We start from the raw sequence: 25,000 nt of genomic DNA, 5'->3' as shown, positions 1-25,000 counted from the left end.
GTAATATAAACATTTTGAAGTATAGGCGAAATCTTTATTGATAAATTAGGAAATAGCTTTTAACTTCAGAAATTATAAAATCCTTTAACTTCATAAATTAGAAGCTAGCATTTAACTTCATAAATTAGAAGATAGCATTTAACTTCATAAATCTGGAAGTAGCATTCAACTTGATAGATTAGAAAACAGCATTTAACTTGATAAATTAGAAAATAGCATTTAACCTGATAAATCAGAAATAGCACTTAACTTGATAAATTACAAAATATAATTTAACTTGATAAATTAGAAGAAAGCATTTAACGTCATAAATTTGGGAGTAGCATTTAACTTGATAAATTACAAAATAGCTTTTAACATAATAAATTAGGTAATAGCATTTAACTTGCTAACTTAGAAAACAGCCTTCAACTTGATAAATTAGAAAACAGCTTTCAACTTGATAAATTAGAAAATAGCCTTTAACTTCATAACATTAGAAGATAGCATTAAACTTAATAAATTAAAAAATAGCATTTAACTTGATACAAGCCCACAGGAGCCACTGACTTGAAATTCAAGCTTCCAAAGAATACTATGGTGTTCATTCGAAATAAGGAACAGAAGGTAATGGGAAATATAGAAAGAGGAGATCAGTTATTAGAAAAACAGATAAATTAACACATTAATAAATAAAAATGTTATAAAATATTAAAATACAAATTGAATTGTATTAGGGTAGTAATGCATTGCATCTTCGCTTGAATTTCTGAAACCAACGAAAATCTGACAGCCCTCTGAGATAAGATTTTAGCTGTACATGAGACTGGATGGATGAAAAATACTGAAAATGAAGTAAGGAAGTGTAAGAACAGAAATAAAGTTGGGTATAGTATATAAGTTTTTGTGGTTTTATAACACAGAAGCCCCTTGTTCTCTACTGTGACATAATAGGGAATTACAACGCGTCAATGGCAGAGCATGTTGCCAAGCTCTGCTTCTCAATGACACACATACAGGATGCCCATATGAAATTAAAGATCAAGAACACTTACTATGTTTGTATGTGCTTCTAAATGACAGGGATAATTAGTGATTATCTGCAATTTCATATACTGCGCTTTCTGTTAGCGTATACAGTCAAACTTTCCTGTCAACATCTAACGGGTTAGTTTAATCTTTAGATATAATTGAATTCAAATACTGTCCGCTTTAGGCTCTGTTGTAATATAAAGTCTTTATTTTATGTACAGTAAAATCACTCAGGCATAGCTTTAATATATGCGTGCATACGTATGAGGGTATATCAAATATTCGTGATATACTCGAACATTTTGCATGCAAGACCATTCTACATGAACGCGATACAAATGGGCATACAAATACTGCTATGGACAAAATAACTACAAATACTAACAATGACAAAATAACTACAAATACTGAAATGGACAAAATAACTACAGATACTGAAAATGAAAAATAACTACAAATATTGAAAATGACAAAATGACTAAAAATACCGAAATAAACAAAATAACTATATATAATGAAAAATGACAAAATAACTACAAATACTGAATATGACAAAATGACTACAAATACTGAAAATTACAAAATAACTACAAATACTGCTATGGACAAAATAACTACAAATACTGAAATGGACAAATAACTACAAATACTGAAAATGACAAAGTAACTACAAATACTGAAAATGACAAAATAACTACATAAGAACTTATATAGACATCTGATTAAAAATCAGATAACGAACATGAACGAAAAAAAAACGCAAAACTCTCTACGGAACAGATGAAGACAAGTAAAATTGAAAAAGATGAATAACATAAAACAAAATGAGATGATTGACACACAAAAGGAAGAGTTGTAAAGAAATAAAAAAAAAAACATAAAAAACTAATCAAAACCCAAGGTATAAAACAAACAAAAATAATCTAATCTTGACCATTTAAAATAAAAAAAAAATTTAATCCGGTTTGTGCGTCAGGTACTCGAGGAACAATCGACGAGGCAGCTGTAATATTTGCTACCTGGGACATACCCAATCAAGGAGAATGAAGTGGGCACCTCACCTTTCACTCCCCCCCACCTCCCACCCCCCTCACTCGTGCTCTTCTCGTCTTACTAGCCGAAGATCTGTCAGTGCACATAAATATATACATACATACATACATACATACATACATACATAAATGCAGCTTCGAATCCTGCTACGGGCATCAGAAATACTTCATATTCTTGCAGTTGGATCTAAGGGTTTGTAATGACAAGCGTATCCAAAAAGTGTGATGAATTAGAGAAGTTAAGTGGGCATAGTGGTTATTACAATTACATACATATGTGCATACATACATACATGCGGATTACATACATACATACATGCATACATAAATGCGGATTCGATTCTGGCTACGAAGAGCCTTTATCTACTAACTCTTCATCCTGAATGGGGATGGTTAATTATAAAATTTGAAGCCAACAAGATAATTGCTAATTTGACTCTACTTACTCTCTTATCTAATCTCATTTTTTTTTTAATTAACATCATGAATGTCCACGTTTCCGTCAATTTAATCTTGGATGTATCACGCAATTCAAAGTACCAAGTTTGTTTCTCAATTACATCCACTTTCCATTCGATGTGAAAGCTTCATTAGTTTTATTTTTCAGTAAAAGAGAGCTATTGAGATGGCTATTTGTCTGTCGGCACTTTTTCTGTCCTCCCTCAGATCTTAGAACTACTGAGGCTAGAGGGCTGCAAATTTGGTATGCTGGTCATCCACCCTCCAATCCTCAAACATACCAAATTGCAGGCATCTAGCCTCAGTAGTTTTTATTTTATATTTAAGGTTAAAGTTAGCCATGATCGTGCGTCTGGCACCGCTATAGGTGCCAACAACACAGGCCACAACCGAAATTTTCATGGGCCGCGGCTGAGAGTTTCACGGGCAGTGGCTGGGAGTTTCATACAGCATTCTACGCTGTACAGAAAACTTTTTTTACTTGCTTGTCTTAATTTTTGACAGCAACGAATCAAAAGGAATTATTTCAATAAGTTACGCTCTCTCTTCACCTCCTCTTCTTCTTCCGAGCCTCTTTCTCAACGCAGCAAAGCGGTTTTGCTCTCTCATAATACACTACTTCGGAGACAGTTCGTAGTCGCGAGGCCACCACTTCAAAATACTATTTTGGTGAGTTTACTTAACCTCGCGTACTCGGTATGGCGACTGCTGTTTTCCCTTTATCGTTAAGTTAGGAATTTACTCCCATTTTACGATGTATTTCAGGTTTTATAAATATGTTTTTTCACGTCTTGTTAATTTTCTTTTCAAAAAGTGAGGCTCGCGCTTTCTTCAAGGTTAGGGTCAGGTTTTTTTTTTTTTCCAACCAGGTATCAATTATAGTAATTTCCTTGGCTGTGTGTGTTCTGTGTGTTGTGTGTGTGTGTGTGTATGCGTGTGTGCCCCCTCCCCCTTCCTCCCCTTCCCCTTCCCCCCTGGGTATGGGTATGGTACGGATATGGGAACTAGCAAATGCGAGCGATAGCGATCATCTGCTGGTAAGAGATATAAAGTTCCTGCAATAACGTACTGTACGCTACTGTCATATTGGCTTCCTCATATACTAAAACAAAAACAAAACAAAAATTGACGTAATTATTCAGGATACCGTCCACATAACGCAGTGAAATTCGACATATGTCTACCGTAGATTTTATTTCAATTACCTAAGACGCCATCATGAATTTAACCTTTGTTTACTCGCCCATTCTATTGAAGAATACTTTACCATATCACCGACTTCTGATGTCAATGATGACAGATAAATTCAATAAACGAAAGATATCTTGATTGAAATTTTCATTTTTTTTTTTTTGTATTTTTGAAAAATCTAACGATACTACCATTCTCATTTCCAAGGTTAAGAAATTATCTTGAGTTTTCTATATACTAAATTAAACAGTATTCCTAGAGAGAGAGAGAGAGAGAGAGAGAGAGAGAGAGAGAGAGAGAGAGAGAGAGAGAGAGAGAGAGAGAGAGAGAGAGTTTTGTTAACAAAAAAATTAATGAACGTTGAAAAACCAAAAATTAATTTAAAAATATAAAGATTAGTTAAAACCAGAGAAATGAAGAGAAACATCACAAAAAACTCACTGAAAAAAAATAGAACCTAACAACACTTTGGCCCTACGCCCTGGGAGGAGGAGGGGATCCTACCTTGTATCCTGCAGGTGTGGTGAGGGGCGCAGCATGTCTGGTGCGGGTGGGGCTGGCGTTTCTTGACTCGGCGCCTCCTGAAGAGGGGCTGGTAGCAATACATGATACAGCGACTCTGCCAGCACCAGATAGCCGTCGATACGGAGGAGAATACTGACGAAGGCCCTGAAGGGGTTTGAGGAAGAGGCTGCTTCTGCTGGTGCCCTTGGCTCTCCTGGTGGTCTTTCGAAGGGCGGAGGAAACAGCAGCAGCGACGATGGCGGTGGTGATATTGGTGGGGATGTTGTTGATGAAGACGGGAGATCTCTTCTCCTCCACCAGCACGCCAGTCCAAGCTCATTCGAGGCGAGTTGTTCCGAGGGCGTTCGCGTGAATAATTTGGTCACTGAAGTCAATAATCCATATTCAATCGTGGCAATTATTCAGAATTATCCAAATAAATCAGCTAAGTCCATCACAGTTATTTATCTAATTTTCTTCAATTTCATTTTCCAAGAGTGCATTATCTGCATTTTTTTCAAGTTCATTTTCCAGGTTAGCACAAGTCAATAATCCACTCTCAATTAAGGCAATTATTCATAATTATTCAAATAAATTAGAAACGTCCATCATTTATTTATCTAAGTGTCATCAAGTTCATTTTCCGAGAGTGAATTATCTGTATTTTTAAAGTCCATTTTCCAGGTTAGCACAAGTCAATAATCCACTCTCAATCGAGGCAATTATTCAGAATTATTCAAATAAATTAGCTAAGTTCATCAGAATGAATTATCTAAGTTTCAAGCTCATTTTCCAAGAGTGAATTATCTGTATTTTTTTCAAGTCCATTTTCCTGGTTATTTCAAGTAAATAATCCACTCTCAATCGAGGCAACTATTCACAATTATTTAAATAAATGAGTTAAGCTCATCAGACTGAATTATCTAAGTGTAAACAAGATCAGTTTCCAAGAGTGAATTATCTGTATTTTTTTCAAGTCCATTTTCCAGGGTACCACAAGTAACTCGTCCTGTACAACGTATTACATTATCCAGTTTCACACGGAGACATTATCCACATCCATTCCAGTCGGGTTATCGGGAATTATCTGAATAAATTATGCTAGTTCGTTGGAGCCTATTAAAGCTCATTCCACTAAATTATCCACGCCCATTCCGACGAATTGCCCAAATTGCTAGGGATGGATTACACAGGTTAATTTGAGGTAAATTTTTTTATCGATTCATTCAAGTAAATTTTCCATGTTTATTTCCGGTGATTATCCAGGGTTACAAGACTAAATATCTAGATTATGTAGGCAGATAAACGAGGCTAATTCACATATAGTAGGTAGAATGATTATCCACGCTAATTCACTTATAAGTACGTAAACAGATTATCCAGGCTAATTCACATATAGATAAGTAAACGGATTATCCAGGCCAATTCACTTGTAAGCGTGTATTCAGATTATCCACGCTAAATCACGTATAAGAATGCAGACAGATTATCCAGGCTAATTCACTTGTAAGTATGTATTCAGATTATCCACGTTTAAGTATGCGGCCCGGTTATCCACGCTAATTCACTTTTAAGTGTATATTCAGATTATCCAGGCTAATTCAAGTTTAAGTATGTACGCAGATTATCCAGGCTAATTCACTTACAAGTATGTACTCAGATTATCCAGGCTAATTCACTTACAAGCATGTATTCAGATTATCCACGCTAATACAAGTTTAAGTATGCAGGCCGATTATCCACGCCAATTCACTTCTAATTACAAATTTTCAAAAATCGACTTTCCTCAGTCTGAGACGAAAGACGTCACGTGAACACCGAATAAAAATTTTAATTCGTACATGAAATCGGTAGCCACTCCTCATGCGGCCTCCTCTCGCCCCTTAAAATAGATTTAACATTGAGGAGAGCTATGTATATAACATTTAATCAGATTTAACTTATGATAATCGTACAATCTTGGAGGAATTATCAGCTCAATTATCAGATAACATAGTGCCAGCGTTTTAACATACTCTTATTGTTTAATACATCCTTCCCTGTCTCATCTTTAGAGACGAAACTTAGAATGAAAAGTAATAACTAGATTCCCCCTTTGCAAAGTTCCAGGTATGAGAGGTGTTGGTAGTTAAAATCTACCTTACAATCACAATACCAACAGAAACAATAACATGAAAAACAACAATATAATAACGAACACAATATCAACATACCACGTATGAAAAGATTTACAGCTTCCAACACAGCACGAATTGCATATATGCAAGTTATTCAAGGTCACAGCTTTATGATATATAAAAAAATAAACTAATACGTGAGATTAGTGCTGTAAATTCATTGCTATTTACAGCAGAAGAACTTGCACCTCATCAACTTCCTACCCTTTGGAGGAAGGAAAGGTTTGGAATCCGGACGTAAGTTTAACAGGCAATAAAAGCATAGACTTATTATTTTAGTCAGTGAATGCTAACAACTCCCATACATAGGTATATATATATATATATATATATATATATATATATATATATATATATATATATATATATATATATATATATATATATATATATATATATATATATATATATATATATATATAAAGGTAATGAATAAAAATTAAAGCGCTTACTCAAGCAAAAGTAACAAGGACACTAAAGATACTACATACAACAAGTACTGCAAAAATAATGGGCAATACTATCTTATTGTTATATATGTTTGAATATAAAGGTAACAAGCAAAAAATGCGCCGAAGTTTCCTCCGCGCAATCGAGTTTTTTGTACATCTTTCGGCTGTTTCGGTATAAAGCTGTATGAGCCGCCGCCCATGAAACTTTAACCACAGCCCGGTGGTGGTCTACCTTATATCGTTGCCAGAAGCAAGATTATGGCTAACTTTAACCCTTAAATAAAATGAAAACTACTGAGGCTAGAGGGCTGCACTTTGGTGTGTTTGATGACTGGAGGATGGATGATCGTCATACCAATTTGCAGCCCTCTAGCCTCAGCAGTTTTTAAGATCTGCGGGCGGCCAGAAAAAAGTGCGGACGGACAGACAAAGCCGGCACAATAGTTTTTTTCAGAAAACTAAAAATCCAGCAGTGAAAATTTCACGCCACACAAACAAACACAGAAGCAGAGAGCAACATCGGGATGCTGCTGGGTAGAGAGATTTGGCCTTCTCATCCACGTCCTCACCTCCTGCAGCCGAAGAGGCTTCCAGTAACACGAGATTTTAACCAGAAACTCCCTACCATTATCCAAGGTCTGCCCCTGCACCGCCAGTCAAAGTTTACTTCTTTTTCTTTTTTGAGAGAGAGAGAGAGAGAGAGAGAGAGAGAGAGAGAGAGAGAGAGAGAGAGAGAGAGAGAGAGGAGAGAGATTTCATAATCACTTTTAAAAGGAATGCCTGAATCTAATTAAGCATTTATGACGAATTATAAATATGAAGGCGCATCGAAGGATGATATTACCTATCGTTTATCTCTGATAATTTAGTCTACACCTGAAAGTATTAAGTATTGTTAGATATATATATTATATATATATATATATATATATATATATATATACATATATACAGAATATATATTTATATATATATATATATATATATATATATATATATAATTAAAATATTTTCCAGCTCATATTTACAACAAAGCCTTAAAGTACACATGAACTGAAACATTCTCTATCCCATTTTTCGTTTCATAGTGGCTTATGGCATCCCCATTCTTACTACTGCGCACGCGTCTGGTCCACACTGAGAGAGGAAGGGTTTATCTCTCGGCCACCCAGATTCAATTCTTGCAATATTAATGGTACCCTAAAGTTAAAAGGTTATTTTGAATATTAAAATACACACCCTCACACACATTTAGTACAGGTGAACTGTTGTACAAAGTATATTGTGGCGTAAGAAAAACTGATATTGGAAAATTTATATACTGTGCGCAGTTGTATAGAGCTTAGCAAAGTGGAATGGTGGAGAGAATGGGGAATGGTGACGAGTGAAAACTGCATAATTCAGAATTATTGCAAAGGGGGGAAGAGGGAAACATACATAGGACTTGAAATTTACCCCCATTCGTTCCGTAACAAAACTAATATTAAATATAAATACCAAATGTATATACACATATGACCTCTTACTATCTCAGCTGCCCAAGAATTAACTAGTTTCAAAACGCCTTGTATTACGGAAACCAAGCAACCGCCTCCCCCTATCCCAGCTGCGCACGTATTAATGCCTATTCATAAAATTTCATTTAAGAATTCTGAGAAAAAGTAATTCATTTACCTGTTCAACAGACTTCAAATAGCAAAAATATGCCCGAAAAACAAAACGGAACTTGGCACTAATACAGCAAAGTCTTTAAAAAACAAGTAAAAAATGTGCCAAAGTTTCTTCGGCGCAGTCGGGTTTTCTGTGCAGCCGCTACAGCGTATAATGAAGGCCGCCGAAAACAGATCTATCTTTCGGTGGTCTCGGTATAATGCTGTATGAGCCGCGACCCATGAAACTTTAACCACGGCTCTGTGGTGGCCTTCCCTATATCGTTGCCAGAAGCACGATTATGGCTAACTTCAACCTTAAATAAAATAAAAACTACTGAGGCTAGAGGGCTGCAATTTGGTATGTTTGATGATTGGAGGGTGGATGATCAACATACCTTTTGCAGCGCTCTAGCCTTAGTAGTTTTTAAGATCTGAGCGCGGACACAAAAAGTGCAGACGGACAGACAAAGCCGGCACAATAGTTTTCTTCAACAGAAAACTAAAAAGAACAAGTAAACAAGCCACTGGTATGAAATTTGGTAAAAACAGGTTTGCAACCTAATATTCACGAAAGGACCAGGGTTATGACGAGACACTAAAACGACAGGAAGGGTCAAAGGCAATTTTTTCTTATCATTAAGATACAGATTTTGTTTTGCAAATAAATCTTGATTTTAAGTTACCAAAATATTCAGGACAAAAATGATTCCATTGCCTCTTACATTGTTCTTTTTTTATTATTATTATTATTATTATTATTATTATTATTATTATTATTATTATTATTATTATTATTTAGCAGATGAATCGTATTCATATGGAACAAGCCCACCACAGGGCCACTGCCTTGAAATTCAAGCTTCAAAGATATTATTATTATTATTATTATTATTCAGAAGATGAACCCTATTCATATGGGACAAGCCCACCACAGGGCCACTGCCTTGAAATTCAAGCTTCCAAAGAATATTATTATTATTATTATTATTATTATTATTATTATTATTATTACTATTATTATTATTATTATTATTAATATTATTATTATTATTATTATTATTATTATTCAGAAGATGAACCCTATTCATATGGAACAGCCAACCACAGCCAGCTGCCTTGAAATTCAAGCTTCGATATTATCATTATTATTATTATTATTATTATTATTATTATTATTATTATTATTAAGATGAATCCTATTCATAAGGAACAAGCCCACCACAGGGGCACTGACTTGAAATTCAAGCCCAAAGAAGGTGTTCATTAGGAAGAAGAAGAGGAGGTAAAGGGAAATACAGAAAGAAGAGATCTCACATGTTAAAAAGAAAAAATAAATTAATAAACTTTGCCAACTAAATATTAATGTCAAAAGCCCCATTATAAAGCTGGTCATCTATCGCTGGCCTCACAGACATTGAGTGACTGATTTATGGTCACTAAAACCGGCGTCGCAAGATCTAGGTTATCAACGCGGAAAAAAATTGAATAGGAACCTAAAACAGGAAAATTTCATACAAAGAAATATTATATATGTATATATATATGTATATATATATATATATATATATATATATATATATATATATATATATATATATATATATATATATATATATATACATACATATATATATATAATAATTTATATAGCATATACAACCACACATACTCTATAGTGTCCATGGCAAACTGCTACCTAATAAAAAGTATATCTGCAAAAATGTCTATGTCTGAGTAACCTATACTGTATAAATGTCCCAATGTTTACCTGCCAAAGGTTCATACAACTTTTTCATCTCATTTCTGGGGCCTGCTCAATTCCTGCCTCGCATTTGTACTTTTGTTAATTTTTTTACAGAAAACTAAAACAATCTTTGAAGTTGTATAAAAAAAGTTCAGTGTAAAACCTCTGTAGATTTCAAAAGTAAAACGAACAGGCACTCATGGGAGACACGTGTACAGACATACAAAAATAGATGAGAAAATCTCGACACATACAACCAGTCATAAGTCTTTATTATTATTAAAAATAAATAAATAACAAATAAATAACAAATAAAAGCCAAGCTTATTGAAGGCAGACCTCCGTCACGCTAAAAATATGTCAAGAAAAACCGATGGACCGAAACTTGGACTGGAGACAGAAGGAGAAGGAGGAGAAGGATTAGGAGAAGGAGGAGGAGGAGGAAGATAAGGAGGGAGGGAATGGAAGAAGAAAAGGAGGAGGAGGAGGAGGAGGAGGAGGAGGAGGAGGATGGAGAAGAGGCGGAAGAAGAGGAGGAAGATGTGAAGAAAATGGAGGAGGAGGAAAAGAAAATGGAGAAGGAGGAAGAAGATGAGGAAGAGAGAATGGAGGAGGAGGAGGAGAGAGGAAGAGAACAGAGGAAGAGGGGAGAGGAGGAGAAATACAGGGAGGAGGGGAGGAGGAGGAGGAGGAGGAGGAGGAGGAGGAGGAGGAGAAGGAGAGAATGGAGGAGGAAGATGAAGAAGAGAGAACAGAGGAGGACGACGACGAGGAGGAGGAGGAGGAGGAGGGGGAGGAGGAGGAGGAGTGAGGCTTTGGTTATCAGATGAACAAAAGAGCAAAGCTGATGAAACAATAGCACCGAAGCCTAAGTTGATCTGAGCGCTCCTGACGTTACAAGCATCATCAATTAAGACTTGCCGCAGAGGCCCCGTCGCAGGAGTCACCCGGAATCGATCCCAATGTAAGGGAGAGAACATCAACGCGCACCCGAGACATCAACACATCAACACATCCTCAACATTTACGGTAAACGATAGGTATCGTCGCTTTTCTTATTTATGGCGGTGGTGGATATGTTGTCAGAGAGAGAGAGAGAGAGAGAGAGAGAGAGAGAGAGAGAGAGAGAGAGAGAGAGCTGACGCGAGCCTTCAAAATAATCAGTGGCGTTTAGGAAGGAAGGGATATATAGAATTTAGGCCAAAGGCCAAAGCGCTGGGACCTATGAGGTCATTCAGCGCTGGAAGGGGAAAGTGACAGTAAGATGATTTGAAAGGTGTAACAGGAGGAAAACCTCGCAGTTGCACCATGGAAAAATTGTTAGAGAGGGTGGAAAGTTAGAAGGAGGAACGAGAATATGAACGGAGGTACAGTTAAATGAATGAAAGAGGTTGCATCTAGGGGCCGGAGGGACGTTGCACAGAACCTTAAGTAATGCCTACAGTGCACCACGTGAGGTGCAGTGACAGTGGCGTTTAGGTTTGGTGTACTGTCAAATTTAAATTAAGCCTCTGAATACATACATTTTTAAATAGAGCAATTACATACATAAAATGGTCGTAGCATTATGTACATGCAATGCAAATGCATGAAAATATTATGGTTTTGAAGAGTAAATCGTAATATTATCACATTATTGTCTCTATTCCGATTAGTTTACTTCTTTGCCATTGTTATTATCGTTACTATTAAACAATATCCCTATGCAAGCGAATATCATGTAGGTATTTCACCAAATATTACCACGGGCAATCAGACAAATATACAAACACAGCCTCTCTCTATCTCTCTCTCTCTCTCTCTCTCTCTATCTATCTCTCTCTCTATATATATATATATATATATATATATATATATATATATATATATATGTATATATATATTATATATATACATATATATATTATATATATATATATTATTATGTATGTATATTACATATGTATGTATATACATATATATATATATATATATACATATATATATACATATATATATACATATGTATATATAATATATATATATATATATATATATATATATATACATATACATACATAAAGGCAATACTAATGAAGGAAAGTGAAACAACGGAGTGATGCTTTGGATTTAAATATAACATAAATATAGGCATACATAAATCCACCCTATATATTCCAGGTATTAAATGCAAATTACAAAATTACAGATACCAATAAAGATGAATAATTCCCTTTACTGGTCACAACGATTCTCGTGCCACGTCTCTTCATCAGCATCCATCCATTTATTCACGTCACCTCAGCTAAATTTCTCACATTCTCTCCACATACAACACTCCCTCCGCAAATAGATGTGACAACACGAGTCGTCCTGGGAGCAAACCCGCGCGACGCCACCCCGAGATTTCGGAAACCCGAGGAATGCCATCTTTAATGCCCGGTGCCCCCTGATTATCTCAGGGGCATTAAAACCAATCTATCTGGTTAAACATCGCAAGGAGCAATCTCCTCTCCCCCTCCTCCTCCTCATCCTCCTGCCTCTCTCTCTCTCTCTCTCTCTCTCTCTCTCTCTCTCTCTCTCGTAAAAACGGCTTTACAGGGGGGCAGGATAATATAATGGGTAATATCGAGTAATACCGGGACCGAAGTCGCCCTAGTAATAAAGAGTTATCTGCGAAATCCACTCTAACAAGGTGTTCGTCTTAATATTCTCGGATTAGTCAACGCTGGCCACACTCCCCTCCCGGCCCCCACAACTCCCAGGGGTATCTCCTCCCCCTCCCCCTTCCTCCTGCACACACCCCTTCTTCTCAACATTCCCCATCTGGAAACACCAGCTACATAAAAAGAAGAAAATGAGCCCCATAAATGTGGTAATCCGATTCTGTGCAGAATGAGCAGGCCAGCGGAATGGACGCGAGGGACTTGCTATGGTGAACTATTGTGGTCATCGACTGGATTGTATACCAGCTGATAGAGTTGTGCGCGCATGCGTGAGGAATGGGGATGGAATGGAATGGAATGTAATAAGAAATTTAGGCTTGAAGCCAAGCACTGGAATCCGAGGGATTGTTCAGCGCCATGATGAATTCGGTTTGAGATGAATAGTTATGGCAATGAGTTTAGAAATTTAATAAATAAAATAAAAGAATGATTTTAAAACCATGGTAAAAATTGACATTTGGTAAAAAACAAAAACTGATAAGGTTGCGTGCGTGAACGTATTCCCACGCAGAACTGTTGCAACCTCGAAGAAATTATGAACAAAGAAATAAAAACACCTAATATGTCGCTAATCAACTCACTCCCTTCATAAATCAAACTGAGGACGAACCCTTTGCGTAAAACTTTGCTCATTTTCAAAACCTATACTTCCAAAGAAACCTCAATACCAATTTAATCATAAACCGTTTAATTTCTTAAAAAGAAAGTAAAAAATGCACCAAAGTTTCCTCGGCGCAATCGAGATTTCTGTACAGCGTATAATCAAGGCCACCGAAAATAAATCTATCTTTCGGTGGTCTCGGCCTTTCCTGTGTCGTTGCCAGAAGCACGATTATGGCTAATCCTAACCTTAAATAAAATAAAAACTACTGAGGCTAGAGGGCTGCAATTTGGTATGTTTGATGATTGGAGGGTGGATGATCAACATACCGATTTTCAGCCCTCTACTCTCAGTGTTTTAGTTTTGATCTGAGGGCGGACAGGAAAAAATGCGGACAGGAAAAATTGCGGGACTGACAAAGCCGGCACAATAGTTGTCTTTTACAGAAAAACTAAAAATGGAAGAAGCATAATTTCACTCCCGACACTTTCATCAATTATTCATTCCCTCGTGTGTATTTTCCCATTAGGCTCCCGGTGACTTATTTAAGGCATTCGCTGATCTCCTCAACACCTACTTGCCGTCACAACTGATCATCTGCGGATGTTACACCCTTTACCGTTCGCTTCCCCGACTTTCGGCACCTTTTTCGTCTGGTCCACGTCGTTTCCTTTTGGATAAGAATAGGAAAGAATATAGAATTTAGGCCAAAGGCCAAGCGCTGGGACATATGAGGTCATTCAACGCTGAAGGGGTAACTGACAGCAAGATGGTTTGAAAGAAATAACGGGAGGAGAACCTCGCAGCTGCACTATGAATTAATTGCTTGAGAAAGTGGGAAGTCAGATGGATGAAGGAGAATATGAACGGAGGTACCGTGAAAGGAATGAAAGAGGTTGCAGCTAGGGGCCGAAGGGAAGCTACAAGAACCTTAAGTAATGCTTACAGTGCACCACATGAATAAGGACCGGCGACGGAGAAAGCGACTCTTATATTATTCTCTTTTGTGTTTCCAATATATTACCTTCTGTAACTTCTTCCTAATGAGCACCATGTTCTTTGGAAGCTTGAATTTCAAGTCAATGGCACCTGCGGGTTTGTTCTATACGAACAGGGGTTCATCTCCTGAATATTAATAATAATGATAACCCAAATCAAGCAAGAATATACTAACTTATTAAAAAAGGGAAATATATTAATAAATCAATAAATAGATAAAAATGCATTTAAATGCTAGGAGAATAGTATTAGGGCAGTAATGCATTGCATCTTCGCTTGAACTTCTAAAGTTCCAACTGCAATTATGACCGCGTTTGTTTGTATGTTGACAGGTAACAATATATTGAGTTAAATACTTCACGGTATATACAAGAATTAATGCAAAAGCTGCCAAAGCATATTAACCCCGCTAAAATAACAGTGGGTGTATATTATGTCATACTTTTCAATAGCCTAATTCCGACCAGGAACTGATTCTTCGCGTGGAATTATTATTTATAATAATTCCATAAAAACTCGGAAATACGCGAGTTTCGAAATGAATTAAGACTGTCACTGTTTTAAGCAAAACCAAAAAAAAAAAAAAAAGGAAAACAATAGGCGAACAGCGCAAAGTCAAGAGCTAAAAAACACCGCCACAGCAAACCGAACTCTCCGCAAGAAATCGGAAATATGCGAGTTTCAAAGTGAACAAGGAAATCTCGACAAAACTAAGAAATTGTCACTACTGAAAACAAAACAAAAAAAAAAGAGAAAAAGACGAACAGCGCAAAGGCAAGAGCTATATAAACACCGCCACAGCAAGCCGAACTCTTGCAGGGGGGAGGAAATAAATAATGAGAGCTTCTCGTGGACACAAAATCCGTAGCAAATCGGATCACGGGAGAAATCAAAACAAATCCAACTCAGCTGAGAGAGAGAGAGAGAGAGAGAAGAGAAATATAAGAATAAAACGAATAAAAGAAAAAGGCTGAAACTCATACAAAAGACTCCCCCCTCATATTAAAAAAAAAAAAAGAGAAAAGAAAAGGCAAAATCAAAGACCCGTTGAAAAGACTGCGGCAAAAGCGGGGCCGGGAAGAAGAAGTTTTACCCGCCAAAAAGGCGACCGCCCGCTGTAAACAGGATTAGCGCGCCCGTCAATCCGCCCACAGAGCAACTTCTCGAGGGGCACACATCACCCCCTCCGGAGGCACTGTGCTCTCTTCAATGGCCGCGGATAAATGCCTTCGTCCGCTCCTAAGGGCTATGGAGTGGCCCTATTATGGAATTAAAAGGAAATAAATGAACTCTGCCCGGAATGGAACCCGATTATACAACCCTTCTTCAAAGTAAATACGTCACTGACAGTGTCCGTAAGAGCTCTCGCGCCCTCTTCTTCTTCTTCTTCTTCTTCTTCTTCCTTTTTATTTTTTTACACTTCGTCGCCTTTTCATACGAGAGGTCATTCGCCCTCGAGCGTTCGTTTATAAAGTAACAAATAAAGTAATAAAGCGAGTGATGTGTCTGACTAGATGATCGCGGAATGAAATATATAACAAGTAAAAAATGCGCCTAAGTTTCTTCGGCGCAATCGAGTTTTCTGTACAGCCGCTACAGTGTATAATGAAGGCCACTGAAAATAGATCTAGTTTTCGGCGGTCTCGGTATAGGGTTGTATGAAACTTTAAACATGGCCCGGTGGTGGCCTATCCTATATCGTTGCCAGATGCGTGGTTATGGCTACCTGTAACCTTAAATAAGATAAAAACTACAGATGCTAGAGGGTTGCAATTTCGTATGTTTGATGACTGGAGGGTGGATGATCAACATACCAATTTGCAGCCCTCTAGCCTCAGTAGTTTTTAAGATCTGAGGACGGACAGAAAAAAGTTTGGGCAGAATGAAGTGGAAACGGACAGACAAAGCCGGCACAATAGTTTTCTTTTACAGAAACTAAAATGCGGGTGGTAGAAATTTTTTTTTTACTGCAGAATCACTTTTTTTAATATTTTCGTTGACTTTTCGAATGTTTTTTTTTTTTTTCGTCCGAAAGCCACCCTCCAAAAACTCAACCAACATTAAACTAATCTATGGGGCTCTTCCCTCACATATACACATATAGATACACACGCACACACACACACACACATATATATTTATATATATATATATATATATATATATATATACATATATATATATATATATATATATATATATATATATATATATATATTCCTAATGGCATTACAGAAACACAGTGACTGAAAAGTCGCCTCCTTTCACCCCCTGGGCCTCAAGAACTTCCCAAGAACTTGTCAAACAATCAGAATCGGGGTGGGGGGGGGGGCGGGCAGAGAGAGAGAGAACGCATGTGTCATGCACCGGAGGGCAAGATTTTCCCGAAATTCGGGTTGCAACTCGACGCTGCTACTATAAAAACGCTGGTGATGAGGGTGAGACACCTCCAATTAGGGTTCGGGAATGAACCTTGTTTTCAGAAGCAACTACTCTCCTGTCCTGTAACGTCAGTGAGACGTCCTGTTTCTATGGACTGGACTGGAGTATAGAATTTCGGCCAACGTCCAAGCGCTGGGACCTTTGAAGTCATTCAGCGCTGAAAAGGAAATTGATAGTAAGAAGGCCTGAAAGGTGTAATAGGAGGAAAACCTCTCAGTTGCACTACGATACAATTGTTTGAAAGAGTGGAAAGTTAAGTGAAAGAGAGAATATGAACGTAGGTACAGAAAAGGAATGAAAGAGGTTGCAACTAGGGGCCGAAGGAACGCGGCAAGGAACCTTCAGTAATGGCTACGGTGTACCACGTGGGGTGAACTGACGGCGCTAACCCGCCCCTTACAGAAGTCATTTTTCTAAGGCATCTTCAAGGTAATAGGTCTTTTTTGTTTTGTTGTAATCTCGTCTTATTTTGGGTGTTATTGTCCTTGTCGTCATTACCTCTCTGCTGGCCTATAAAGGCAGTATATTCATATCTTTCTTACAATATTGATTTGCGGAGCTCAATGTGATAATTTTTATCAGAACTACCTGGGACATAATCAAAGCATAATTTTCTGCCTTGAACGCATTTTTATTGTCATAATGATAATCGAAACCACTGTATAAAGATGTACCGGTAACCATCAAGAACAATGCTTTTATACTGAAATAAATGGCTTCCTAAAATTCTCATTAAGAAGTCGTCTTCATTGCATAAATAAAGCCCAGAAAAATAAAAAAGTAATACACAAATATATATATATATGTATATATATATATATATATATATATATATATATATATATATATATAACCTGAATAACAAATACATATACTTTAATAAAACGTATAATTAAATGCGATACGGAATTAGTTTTTGCGCAGTGATTTCGATGCCTATAGATAACGATCTTATGCGGATTGCGAAAATCTTCATAAGAACCCCTTCTCTCTCTCTCTCTCTCTCTCTCTCTCTCTCTCTCTCTCTCTCTCTCTCTCTCTCTCTCGTTATGATTCAACGAAAAAGGTGTAAACATATATACGTGCATATAAATACTAAAAAAAAATATGATTTTACACAGTTATACATATATGCATACCTTCTATCGCCGGAATTAACACGTGATATAAAATGTAAACAGAGTATTTGGACAAGAAGAAACAAACAACGGAATGGTAGATCTTGGACCTCTACTCTAAGACATTCTCCAGAAAATATTTCCTTGGAAAAGCATCTGAATAAAACCGAAATATCTCGAACTCCGTGTTTCACTTTCCTGCATGGAAACACTTTAACTCAGGTCTATGGATTCAGAAAATTCAGCGGAGGAGAAGAAGTTTCGTTCCGTACGCACGCAACTATATTTTCAAAGAATTTTTCAAGGCAATATCAACTTATTACCAGGTTTCATTCCGTAAGCGTGCATCTATATTTTTCAAAGAATTTTTCAAGACAATATCAACTTATTACCAGGTTTCATTCCGTATGCGTGCAACTATATTTTCAAGGAATTTTTCAAGGTAATATCACCTTATTACCAGATTTCATTCCGTATGCTTGCAATGCACAATAAAAGACCTATATTTCAAAAGAAGTGGCGACGCTAGTTCGAGATACAAAGATGCAAATTTACTTGAAGGCACACACAAGTGTAAATTTCCTTGACTTACATCCAGAAATATGGGCAACATCGAGGACAGAGGCCATTTTGGTACTGAAAAGTTCTTAGCAGGGAAAGAATTATAAGTAAAAAATGCGCCTAAGTTTCTTCGGCGCAATCGAATTTTCTGTACACCCGCTACAACGTATAATCAAGGCAACCGAAAATAGATCTATCTTTCGGTGGTCTCGGTATAATGCCGTATGAACCGCGGTCCATGAAACTTTAACCACGGCCCGGTGGTGGCCGATCCTATATCGTTGCCAGAAGCAAGATTATGGCTAACTTTAACCTTAAGTAAAGTAAAAATTACTGAGGCTAGAAGGCTGCAATTTGGTATGTTTGATGACTGGAGGGTGGATGATCAACATAACAATTTGAAGCCCTCTAGCCTCAGTAGTTTTTAAGATCTGAGGGCGGACAGAAAAAAGTGCAGACGGACAGACAAAGCCGGCACAATAGTTCTGTTTTACAGAAAACTAAAAAGGACCTTTGGTACACTTCTCGAACTCTGTGACACCTTAGGATGCATGTTTATAATGCGTGAACAGACACGGAGATCCAAAGTAAAGCCTTTATTTACCCAGTCGGGGGTAAGAGGACGAAAATACAAGAAAATATCTGATAAAATCGAACGGCGAAGGGGCGTACCGCACGAGGAACTATATCACAACTATCAGGTCAAGCAGTACGTTGGGCAATAATATCCTACCATCCTAAGGTCTCTTATCTCCGGGCCTTGACGCTTATACGCAATACAGTAGATAGAAAATAAAATATGACAAAACAATAACATGGTGAATATACGCTTGGCTGCGTCAGTACTCTGGGGTCGCACAATGCAAGCGGGGACATCTCAAAATATTTTAACCTTGTCAAGCATCAGTGATTTAAAAATTGTTGTATATATACATGCATATATATATATATATATATATATATATATATATATATATATATATATATATATATATATATATATATATATATGTGTGTGTGTGTGTGTGTGTGTGTGTATAGAAACAAAGCGAAAATTGTGTAATTTTACTGTGCAGTACGAACTAATTATAAATCAAAGAATGACAAAAGTACCTTAGTTAAAAAGAAAAACATAAATTCATTTTTCATACCCAGAATACAATTAGACTCAATTTTTCATACCTGCTTCCAAGCACATGATTCGACACAACGCGTGTCAGACAAGCACCGTGTCTGAGCGCCGCAAGCACTCCTATCTGGGACACGTGTAACTCCGAAAGCAATAGACAGTAAATATGCCAGTGCTCTCGTTCGAACACCCATCTGTGCATATTAGAGTAAAATATCGACGCGCACACAAATCTTGTAGCTCGGTCATTTGTTCTCTCTTATTAATATTATTATATATTATAGCCATGGGAATAATCAGAAGAGACTGTACCCATGACGGAATGACTATTTTTTCACATTAATAAATTCATAATAATAATTAGAACTATTGTAGCTGGGTCCTTTTTTCTCTGTTATTATTATTATTATTATTATTATTATTATTATTATTATTATTATTATTATTATTATTATTATTGCCGTGGGAAAAATCAGAAGAAACTGTGCACACAATGGAATTATTTTTTTCATATTAATAAAATCGTAATAATAATTACGATTCTTGTGGCTGGGTCTTTTTTTCTCTGTTATTATTATTATTATTATTATTATTATTATTATTATTATTATATAGCCACGGGAATAATCAGAAGAAACTGTAAACATAATGGAATGACTATTTTTTTCCTATTAATAAAATCAAAATAATCAGAAGGACCCGCGCACAAATCTTGTAGCTAGGCCCTTTTTGTTGTTGTTGTTATTATTATTATTATTATTATTATTATTATTATTATTATTATTATTATTATTATTATTATTATTATATCATAGCCGTGGGAATAATCAGAAGAAATTGCATACATAATGAAATTACTATTTTTTTATATCAATAAAATCAAAATAATAATTAGGACGCGAGCATAACTCATAGCTGGGTCCATTTTCTCTCTGCTATTATTATTATTATTATTATTATTATTATTATTATTATTATTATTATTATTATTATTATTGCTAAGAAATTCACAATGTCGTGAAAAAACAATCTGTGTAATAAAAATCCACAATTATATAGTAAATATATTACTAAGTAAAATAAACAAAGACATTTTGTTTATTTTACATATTAATATATTTTTACTATATAATTGTGGATTTCTATTACACACGTTATTATTATTATTATTATTATTATTATTATTATTATTATTATTATTATTATTATTATTATTATTATTATTATTATTATTATTATAGCCGTGGGAATAATCAGAGGGAAATTGTACGCACAATGGAATGCGTATTTTTTTATATTAATAAAATCATAATAATCATTAGGCTTCTCTCCATATTAAGACTTGTCAACAAGCATGCATAATTCATAGTTTACTTTAACATAAGAATATCATAATAATTGAAAAATCATAATTACCAGACGTGTTTACTTTCAATAAGCATTCATAATTCACAGTTTAAATTCCTTCACGCAAAGAAATTATAAGAATGTTACAGTAAATCTAAGATTTTTACTTAATAATCAAATGTTTGCCTTTTACTTAAGTGCTCAAAAGATATAAATTAAAGAAAAGCAAATACGAGACATAGTTAAGCATAAAAAATTATCATTCTACATAAGAAGATTAAACAGATTCTGAACAGAGGTCGGAGGTCATTTATTATTGCTCTTATATATTATTATTATTATTATTACTTGTTCTATTTTTACTGCTGCTGTTCTACCTATTCTCATCTCTGTCCGCAATTATGTCGTTAAAATTGAATATCATTACTGTTACAACAACGAAAGCAGAACAAATATTATGTTCATGGTAAAAAAATAGATATAAAAAACTCAAAATATTTCTGACGTACTTTTGCATACACAGAATCAAAACAAAGTCAGGCATGAATTGTCTCTTTAATTCTTCTTTCAAGCTAAATAGATGACTCAAAAATATACACAGATGCATATATATATATTATATATATATATATATATATATATATATATATATATATATATATATATATATATATATGTATATGTATATATATATATGTATATATATATATATAGCTCTATATTTAAATATATATATATAGCCTATATTTAAATATATATATATATATATACATATATATATATAGATACATACATACATACACATATATAACTGGATAAAGATAGATAGATGGAGAGAAAAATGAACTAAAAAAAAGGGGGGGGTGCAAAAGAACATATTAAAAATTAAAAACAAACAACCAAATGAATACGCAAATATTTAAATCACCGTCGGGACTCGATTCAACAACGTGCGACAAATAAGGTGACGTCAGCCAACCAAGGGGATTCACTGACCTCCCACTCTGTAACGCCAAGACAACGTTCGCATACGCAAATGAATATTAAGGACACATGACGAAACTAAATGGAAAAGAATTGTTATTATTTTTAAGAAATAGTGACATATATTTAAGATAAAAAGGAATAGCATACATATATAGGTAAGCTTAGGAAATATAAGATATTAAGTGTTTTTACTATAATAATAATAATAATAATAATAATAATAATAATAATAATAATAATAATAATAATGATAATAATAATAATTCTAATAATAATAATAATCCACATTTGAGGGAATCGACAATAAACTACAACAACAAGAATAATAATAATAATAATAATAATAATAATAATAATAATAATAATAATATTAATAATAACAATAATAATAATAATAATAATAATAATAATAATAATAGTAAAAATAATAATAATAATCCATTTTAGGGAATCGACAATAAACTACAGCAACAAAAAAACAGCAATAATAATAATAATAATAATAATAATAATAATGATAATAATCCACTTGAGGGAATCGACAATAAACTACAACAAAAAGAACAGCATTAATAATAATAATAATAATAATAATAATAATAATAATAATAATAATTACAGTAACAGTAATAATTCTTAATTTTCAGCTGATCGTGTTCATCATGACACTGACTTTTGAGTAAAGAATATACCAAGAAGTCAACCAAAGAAAACCATAACACAATACATCACTGATAACAGAATGATCAACATACAATATGAATTGCATATACGAAAAAAAAAATTGACTCGGCCATCTTTATTAGATTTCGTAAACCATATCTAAAGTCATTTGCATATATAAATTAGTGGATGTGCATAAATGAATGTTTACTTATTAAAAAATCAGAATTTTCTCATCTGGGGGTTTTTTTGTCTACCAAACGTTTACCCGAGCCATTATCCATTTTTAAAGTGTCCAAATCAGGGTCCCAAATTTACTTCGGACCCTCGTTATCCATTCACAAAAATCATCGATCGGGCGTCCAAACCCACCATTATTATCAGCTCACTTCTCCCAACCAGCCGAAAGGATTTTGGCGTTCTGAAATTCTTCCTCCACGCACTCGTCAACACAAACAAACGTGAAAACATCTTTCGCATTGAACGACACTACGATTCTACATCAAACAATGTATATCAGTTTCAGATGGAGGGGAGTCTGGTCTCTAAAAACTCGGGGTACAGAGAACGATAAACAAACAAATGACGTCAAAAGGAGGCGGCGGTGGGGGTCTGACGAGTGGGGGGACCCGGCCTAATCAAAACAAAACAAGATCAGAGTAGAAGCAGGAGCAGCGCGGTGCGTACTGACCCTGCCCGCCTCCAAGTGGCCACTGAATCACACTGGAGAGAGAGAGAAGTCAACAAGTTGAACTAGGGCCACGCGACTGTCTCTCTCTCTCTCTCTCTCTCTCTCTCTCTCTCTCTCTCTCTCTCTCTCTCTATGCCAAGGAAGAGTTCGCACTGGGGTGCTCACAGGAGGAGCTCCTCGTAACAAACTTACAAGACGATGAGAGGGAGAACTCCCACAAGGAGCTTACAAGACGAGGCGTTTCGGCTCTGCAAAACACGGACGCTGAAGCGGCCACAAAAATCACAGGAAGGTCCCTGGTTGGTCTGACCCGTTCTTCTTCTTCTCTCTTCTTCTCTCGTCTCCTTAATTAAAATGAACTTTAGTTTAAAAAAAAAAAACCTTCCACGGTCACAACAGAAAAAGCAAGAGACTCTCATATATTTTTTTTAATTTGACAAATATTACCACTGGAATTAATAGACAAAAATAGAATACAAGATTTAGGCCAAAGACCAATCCCTGGGACCTATCAGGTCATTGAGCGCTGAAACAGAAATTGACAGTAAAAAGGTTTGAAAGGTGTAACAGGAGGAAAACCTCGCAGTTGCACTGAGAATCAATTGTTAGGAGAGGGTGGAAAGGAAGATGGAAGAAAGAGCATATGAACGGAGGTACAGTAAAAGGAACGAAAGGGGATGCAGCTATGGTCCGAAGGGTGGCTACAAGGAACCTTAAGTGATGCCTACAGAGCACTGCATGAGGTGCACTGACGGCGCGACTCCCCCTACGGGGCACTGAATTAATATTATATATATATATATATATATATATATATATATATATATATATATATATATATATATATATATATATATATATTACATTTGTCTCCATAAGTCCAAAAACAATATCATTCACAACGTTCAGTAATGCTATTTATACAATCTCTCTCTTCATTCTTCTTCTCTTCTTTCTCTCTCTCTCTCTCTAGACCTTTTTCCAGTAACCAGCTAATTCTGGTTTTGGAGAATTGCCAGTAGTCTATATATACCGCCACGTATTTATGTTATCAGACTCGCCCCCGGTAACAATGTGAAGCACAAAAATCAACAAGCAACACAGAAATTAAGTTTTCTGTACAGCCTCTACAGCGCATAATCAAGGCCACCGAAAATAGATCTATCTTTCGGTGGTTTCGGTATAATGCTGTATGAGCAGCGGCCCGTGAGACTTTAACCACGCCCCTGTGGTGGCCTGTCCTATATCGTTGCCAGACGCACGATTATGGCTAACTTTAACCTTTAATAAAACAAAAACTACTGAGGCTAGACGGCTGTAATTTGGTGTGTTTGATGACTGGAGGGTGGATGATCAACATACTAATTTGCAGCCCTCTAGCCTCGGTAGTTTTTAAGATCTGAGGGCGGACAGAAAAAGTGCGGACGGACAGACAAAACCGGCACAATAGTTTTCTTTTACAGAAAGCTAAAACCAACGGCAAATGACTGCTTTTAGCGATTGCAATTAATATTA

At 35.7% G+C, this 25,000-nt stretch overlaps 1 protein-coding gene across 3 annotated transcripts in view; it reads right to left on the bottom strand.

The window, feature by feature from the left end:
- Window positions 1-25,000, bottom strand: part of LOC136840734 (F-box/LRR-repeat protein 7-like) — a 398,409-nt gene that overhangs the window by 279,225 nt on the left and 94,184 nt on the right. The window contains exon 1 of one of the 3 annotated variants that reach the window (XM_067107550.1): window positions 4,218-4,678. The exons of the other annotated variants lie outside the window; for them this stretch is intronic. Within the exon in view, the coding sequence (XP_066963651.1) occupies window positions 4,218-4,557 (340 nt within the window). The 5' untranslated portion in view covers window positions 4,558-4,678. Of the gene's footprint in view, window positions 1-4,217; window positions 4,679-25,000 lie in introns of those variants that run through there. 3 annotated transcript variants of the gene reach the window in all.

Source organism: Macrobrachium rosenbergii, chromosome 8 (assembly GCF_040412425.1).
Source record: "Macrobrachium rosenbergii isolate ZJJX-2024 chromosome 8, ASM4041242v1, whole genome shotgun sequence".
Classification (NCBI taxonomy): Eukaryota; Metazoa; Arthropoda; class Malacostraca; order Decapoda; family Palaemonidae; genus Macrobrachium; species Macrobrachium rosenbergii.
Note: the sequence above shows the minus strand (reverse complement) of the source record. Positions and strands in the feature narration are given on the sequence as shown.